The sequence below is a fragment of the Aplysia californica genome, unplaced genomic scaffold (assembly GCF_000002075.1).
Source record: "Aplysia californica isolate F4 #8 unplaced genomic scaffold, AplCal3.0 scaffold00302, whole genome shotgun sequence".
Classification (NCBI taxonomy): Eukaryota; Metazoa; Mollusca; class Gastropoda; order Aplysiida; family Aplysiidae; genus Aplysia; species Aplysia californica.
The window spans coordinates 592,882-599,975 of NW_004797572.1; the positions used below are offsets into that span (position 1 = coordinate 592,882).

General features: G+C 38.8%; 1 protein-coding gene across 1 annotated transcript in view; it reads right to left on the reverse strand.

The window, feature by feature from the left end:
* LOC101849301 (sorting and assembly machinery component 50 homolog A) overlaps nt 1–7,094 on the reverse strand; it is a gene marked incomplete in the record, with an annotated part of 21,499 nt that overhangs the window by 3,203 nt on the left and 11,202 nt on the right. Inside the window, 5 exon segments of the mRNA XM_013084564.2 lie at nt 1,044–1,185; nt 2,002–2,085; nt 3,053–3,124; nt 4,234–4,362; nt 5,295–5,382. Of these exon segments, the coding sequence (XP_012940018.1) occupies nt 1,044–1,185; nt 2,002–2,085; nt 3,053–3,124; nt 4,234–4,362; nt 5,295–5,382 (515 nt within the window).

Genomic DNA, 7,094 nt, shown 5'->3' on the forward strand with positions numbered 1-7,094 from the left:
ATAACGATATAAGTGCAAAATACAAAAGAAACTTATAAAGTAAGTGTGCGCTGGGAAACGTAAGGAGGACAGAAACAAAAGTGTTTTTTTTCCATTACAGACCACGAAGTAACACATGAGAATAAAAGGACGTAACTGGACCATAAAAATTCAGTCCACGGTAAAGTGGTTATAATTGTGAGTACAATATACCGTAGGGATGGACATCCTTGTAAAAAGATCTAAGAATGACATGGATTTTAACAAAGTTGTCTCATCATCAGAATCAAGTTATTGTCTTATGTAAACGCCAAGTAGAGGGTGGAATTTTTAATTTTTTTTATTAATCTGACATGGGGCACGACCATGGTCTAACAAAAATAATTATTCCAACAATACGCTCAATGTGCTGACAGGTTTTTTTTGTTCACTTGTTTTGAATATGATTTAAAAAATGACCCATCTATCTTGAATAGAATTCAAGATCTTTGCAATTGAAGGACGTGGGGGTAACCCTGATTTCAGCTGTAAAATTAGCGAGGAAATGGCCACCAAAGTCCAGTGCTTACATAGCTTGAAAGACCTTGGAAACAAATAATTTACATTTTTTGTGCCTTTTATCAATTTTTTCCATTAAAATCTTCACAGAAATGTGTTTTTCAATAGATATAAAAGGTAACCAGAAAACAAAAAAATTATAAAAATCGCAAAACTGGCGAGTAAATGCCGATTTCTCTGATTTCATTACTTTGACGAGCGCCTGATTTCACCATCCTGCCTCACACATAGTCCCTTTTAAGCAAAAGGGGGCTATCCCGAGAAATGCTGTTTTGAGAAAACCGAAGGTAAAGTTTTGCCCCCCCCCTTCAGTTTCTTTAAAAGACAAGGAGAAGTTTTCTCTATAACCAAAACAAACATACACACCAATGAAACCAAACTTCTCCTACAGGTAGGGCAATGATCACTTTTGGTGTAGGTAAAATTTCTGGAAATCCCTGAAATCTGAGTTAGCCCGCTTGTCCTTCAAAGCAACTCACACATTAATTCACACAGAGTTCTCTCACCGTGACTATGAGGGCCACAACCATGGAGGTTAAATCCCCGCAAGGTGAGAGGGCCACCCAGGAAGAAACGGTCATTAATATTCACAGATGCCTTGGGGTCAAGAGGTCGCATGACACCACCAGCAAGAGAGACCTGGAAGATCTGTGGGAAACACAAAACAAGAAATGTGAGGCGCACTGACTGACAAAAATAAGTAACTTCTCGCGATCCACAAATGGAGATAACTGGCCAAAAATCGCACACCAGGGTCAAATTTGTAGATTTTCTATTGGATCCATATTCTTTATGTATAACATGCCTTTCACTATTTCATACTTATAAATTGTAAAAACTTCATCTATAAAGGTGATGTATCTATTCCCATAGGGCTCGAACCCAAGAAGTAACTCACTTTGTCAGCACGCTTCACAAATGTTTCGATATTGTCAGAGGGTCTGGTGATTAGACTGTTGGGTTCGCAATTGAAAGATCATGGGATTAAATCCCACCCGGGGCCCAACAACGTTGTGTGTGTCCTTGGGGAAAGGCACTTTACATGAACTTTCCACAATTCACACACACAAAAAAAACCCAGAAAAAAACAAAACAAAACAAACACACACACACACAACCCCCCCCACCCCCCTCCCCCCAAAGTGGAAATGGGTATTCTGTCTATCTAAAGGCAAAGATCTTGTCATTATACAATGTTTGACTGCTTAATCGGCTGCTTGCATTGTATGCTTCCCTGGACGCTGAGAATGTTTCTGAGAATTTAAGGGTCTACCAAAGTAATAATACGGATTATAAAAGCACATAGAGCTTGCTGTTGAGCGGAGATATGCACACTCGCGGACACCGATTTATCCAGTGAGCCTGACCCAATTCTACTGCCCAGCTATTTCACTGACAGATCGTTACTGGAGAAAAAGTCGTCCAAACCTTATGGACTCAAAAATGACAGTAAGAAAAACTCACTGTGTCCCATATTAAGGACGTGTTCCATTGGAAAGTTCCGTCTTGCTTGGCAAATTCAACATTCCCTCCAATGCCGGCGTACTCCTGCAGAGAGAGAGGAATCATATAAAAAAAGAAAGAGGTAAAAATATAAACCGTGAATAAATGTGAAAGACTGAGCGCAAAACAAACACTGTCATATTATCAAAGCTTCAAAACACACACAAATATCTGCAAACTGACAATCAAATACTCAGATTTAAAATCAACCTACTGAAGAAAAAGTACGAGACCGTTGCAGAAAATAAATAAATGGTGGTTATTTTTCATATTGTCTCTTCACCATTCATTCAAAAGAAAAAACATGTATAAAAATAAAATTTGCACTCATATGCCCTTATGCAGTTGCGAGCACTCTAAAACACTAGCCAAAAAGATACCATGAAAACAAAATTTACAACCAGGGAGAGTGTACTTTTCAACATTTTCAGCCTCATTCAGAAACTGAAACGAAAGACACAATGAAAGTGACGAACACAGAACAGTATTGAGAGATCTGGAAAATCTCTTACCCATTTTAGATCAAATCTGGAAATACTACCCACAGCACACCTTGGCTTCTTAAGACAAAGGTTAGACAAAAAACAAAAGATTGATGTATACTTACACTGTAAGACACAGAAAAATAAAGCGTTTATGTTTACACACATTATAAAGACGCACACGAAAAAATAAAACTCTCATGTGTATTCACACTTTAAGACGCAGACAAAAAAAAAAATTTTTGTAAGAGTCTTACAGCACTTGCAATACAATAAAGTCATATAAGTGCCGAAGATTTGAGGTGTTACAAGAGAGTAACAAACACAAAAAAGAAGGAGGAGAGATAAGGACGATAGGTTTTCGATAGGAAAGAAGAAGCAAACCACACTAGAGCACCCACCAACCATCCACGACAAAAAAAATAAAAGTCTCACATTAACTCAAACTTCAACACAAAGTTGGGAAAAAAACAACTCGTATTTACTCACACTTAAATACACAGATGAACAAATTTAACATTTCAACTGACCTGACACGTCTGCCATAGCGTTCCTGTGGTGGGCAAGATACGATCATCTCGTGTGTCGATGGAGAAAGTGTGCTGGAGAAAACGACACAAATTTATTCATCATCAACACATAACAGTGCCAGATCAGAAGCAGAAATCAGTGACCAGAATTCGTCCTTCATTTTCCTGCTCCAAAGTTTTCAAAAACGAATTGCAACTTTAACTCTACATCTGTTTGAGCTGGTTCCAGATGGAAAATAAAAAATACAAAGCAAAAGCAGAGAAGAGTGCAGAAGGAAATACAACCTGAAGAAAAAATCCAACTATAAAAAGAATTCACTTTTTTCTTAACGATATATAACGATATAAGTGCAAAATACAAAAGAAACTTATAAAGTAATATAGACCTTTCTAAACCTCCATCAAAACTATTTAGATCATTTACGAGGCCAGCTTCCAACCCTGCCAGTCAAAACCAACCCCGGCGGAGAGGGACACCAAAATTCCAGCAGAAATACCGAGATATTCAATAAAAATTCTCCCCTTGAAAACTTTCAAAATAACACAATCTCCTGTTACCATTCACATCTCCATGGCAGAGTCACAGCTTATGGGTTGTAAAGCTAGGAACAATAAAATTGGCTCTCATGGACACATAAACCATAACACACTATAACAACACTCAAAAGCTTCTCCGTCAAACACTTCCAGATTGCTTCAAATAAATCTGTACCACAGGAGCATGAAACAGACACCCCACATATCAACTGCTTCTTGTAGGACTCCACTACACCCCATTTTGAAAAGTGACAAATGGTGTGTCTTACACTGAGCAGCCTAGATAATAATCCTCATTCAAAACTTTAAAAAAAAAAAGAAAAGATCATATGTGAGGCATGCTGACAAAATGAGTTTTTTCTCCGATTTTAGCCTGATGGAAATAGATACGTCAATTTTTTAGGCTGAGTCTTACAATTTATTAGTATGAAAAGATAAAAGACATGTTAAACTTGAAGAGAATTGAACCGCATTGGTTTAAAATCTATAATAATATGACCTTTGTGTCCATTTTTGGCAGATATCTCTATTCACGGATTGCGAGAAGTAACTCATTTTGTCAGCACACCTCACATATTCTACATCAGAAGACTCAAATAATAGCACCACAATAATCAAAAATACAAACGATCGGAACAACTCACCTTTAAGCTGGACTTGAGGCTGTGTCCAGCCTGTTCCCGCACGGAGAAGGATGTTTCCCGAGACAAAGCCCGCAAGTCTCGCCACACCCCCTCCCACTGGAGATTGTGGGATCCAAACATAGTCGGGAACTGGAGACAAAAAAAAAACGTATTAAAAAAATGCTCCCGCATCCGACAGAGTATAAAACAAAGGTAATCGATATAAAGATACTAATCATGAAATGCTGTTTTTATTTGAGTTCGTCAAATCTTAAGCAATATGCGTCATGAAAAGACCTGTTTGTGAGAAGCCGACCAAAAAATACAAACAAAAATGAAAGAGCGTCAGAATATGACAAATTTTACAGACCTTCCCCGAAAACCCATTCAATTTCTCTGTAGTAGACACATAAACATTCTCATTTATGATGCCAGCAATAATTTTTTTGAAGGAGAATAAATCCAGAACATAATAACAGACAGCTATTTAATTAGAGTAGCACTTTTGACTTTTTTTTTTTGCAACTTTCAATACATCTTCCACACAACCGAATCACAAAGTGACACTGAAAAAGAAGGAAAGAGGAATATTCCACTATAAACCAGTTTTTCTTAACCTTGTCAGAAATACATGAACCCCGCAAATTTCATTTGTGCATTCACCAAACGCGTCAAGTAGGGTGAAGGTAACGGACACATGATATAAACAAACACCGCGTGTGTTTTTTCTTGACCTCCACCAAACCTCTGAAACTGACTCACCATAAAACAACGGGGCTCAACTGGTCGCTTTTAAGCACAAGGGCGCTATCCCGAAAAATACCGTTTGGAGAAAATAGAAAGTTAAGCTTTCGCCTCTTGTTCAGTTTCTTTAAAAGACAAGGAGAGCTTCCACTATAACCAAACAGATATACACACCAATGAAACCAAACTTCCCCTAGAGGTAGGGCAATGCCCATTTTTGGTGTAGGTCAAGATTTCTGGAAACCCCCCGAAATCTGGGTTAGCCCGCTTGTCCTTAAAAGCGACCAACTGTACTCAGGTTAAGAACCACTACTCTCAAACATAAAATTTCATGTTACCGTTAGGTCAAGGGCAAAGCCCCTGTCTGTCTGTTTGTATCCGCTCCATGGATACTCTCCGTGAGACTGGAAGGCTAGGGCTCCCATGCTGTGAGGAGACAAGGAAACAAAATGTCACACGACGGAATGTTAATCTAATTTATCAAACTGTAGTATCTATTGTCAGTCGTGGAATGTTCGCACCATGTAAGAAGCAGGAAAGAGTCCTCAAGTGTCACAAGAGATGAAGAGATACAGGATGCACATACTAGGAGTCAGCGAAACCCACTCGATACAGTCTGGACAGAAAAGTGGGAAGACATGAAATAGCATCAAGAGGCTAACCCAGGATAGGGAAAGGTGGAAAGTGTTGGTTCGTGGCTTATACCCTGATCAAGGATGAGAAAGACGATGATGATGATGATGATCTATTGTCAACAGTAAAGATGCAGCTTTAGAGCACCAGGGCCGCCTCACAGGACATGAGCATCCAAAAATTTGGTTATGATCACGAGAATGTTATACAAAATGTAGGGGGCTCTCGTCGCCAAGAGATTAAGGTGTTGGCCTATCATTCAAAGGTACCGTGTTCAAATCCGGGCAGCGACTGAAAAATTTTCTTCTCTAAAAATTGTCTCCTTTAAACTCCTTTCCTGCTCTCTAGCAATGTTCTGTCGTCTGCTATCATCTCCTCTTTCTGCCCCCACCCCCTCACCTCCTTTGCCCCCTCCTCTGGGCTCTTGACTTTCAGCAGCCTTTCTACTGCTACTCCTTGGCTCCTTCTTACAGCTGTCTTTCAGCCACACCCCTGATCTTCTGGTAGAAAAGAACTACACCTAGACTTTTCGGAAATGGGCGAAAAATCTCGGAGGGCCCGTGTGCAAGTTGCGCACGATAAAGATCCCTTGGTGGTTTAAAATCGATAAGAGTAGGCTTCGGCTGCCACCCGGGCAAAATTGAAAATTTCCTACCAATTGAAAAAGTTTAATGTGTCCCGCACGCTCATATGACTTTATGCTGTTGCGAGCGGAGTAGAACACTTACAACAAAAAAAAAAAAAACAAAAAAAAAATACAAAACGTGGAAACATAAGTAAGCTATACAACAGGCGGGCCAGATCCAGACTAGGAGAAATTTCAATCCAGCCCGTGAGTCATTCCAGTAATGAATAATGAATGTTCAGTTTTAGTAAGTATTTTATGGCATTTGCAATACAAAACGGTCATATGAGTGCCAGAAGATTAGAGGAGATATAAGAGAGTAACAAACATAAAAAAGAAGAAGGGGAGATAAGGACGATAGATGTTTGATAAGAAAGGAGCAAACCACACCAGAGCACCCGCCAACTGCTGTGAGTAAACAATTTTTAAAAATAAAACTGCACATCTTGAACATTGAAATCAACAACTTCTGGCCAAGAGGGAAGCAATAGATATAGTATTTTATCTCATGAGATGCCCTTGGGTAACATACACTAGAGTGTGAGTTTAAGTATCACTTCTGAAAGCTTGGGTATTTCAATTTCAACCTGTATCAACCAAATTTCTTCTGTTTTGGCCCACAAGATATATTATTCGGACACGCTTGCCCATACCTGCTATATTTATAACAAGAAATATATAAATAAAGCATAGCCAGTCTTATTGTCAAAATCTCATTTTTATATATAAAAAATTAACCAAGCAACAGTTTTGACACAATACATTGGGCCCAGGAAACCCTCTTTCGGAATATGAACAAGCAATTATTATCTCTTTTAATGTTAATTTCCTTAGGAATGCCACATATTTTTCAGAATACCCATCTTCCCCAAAGTTCATC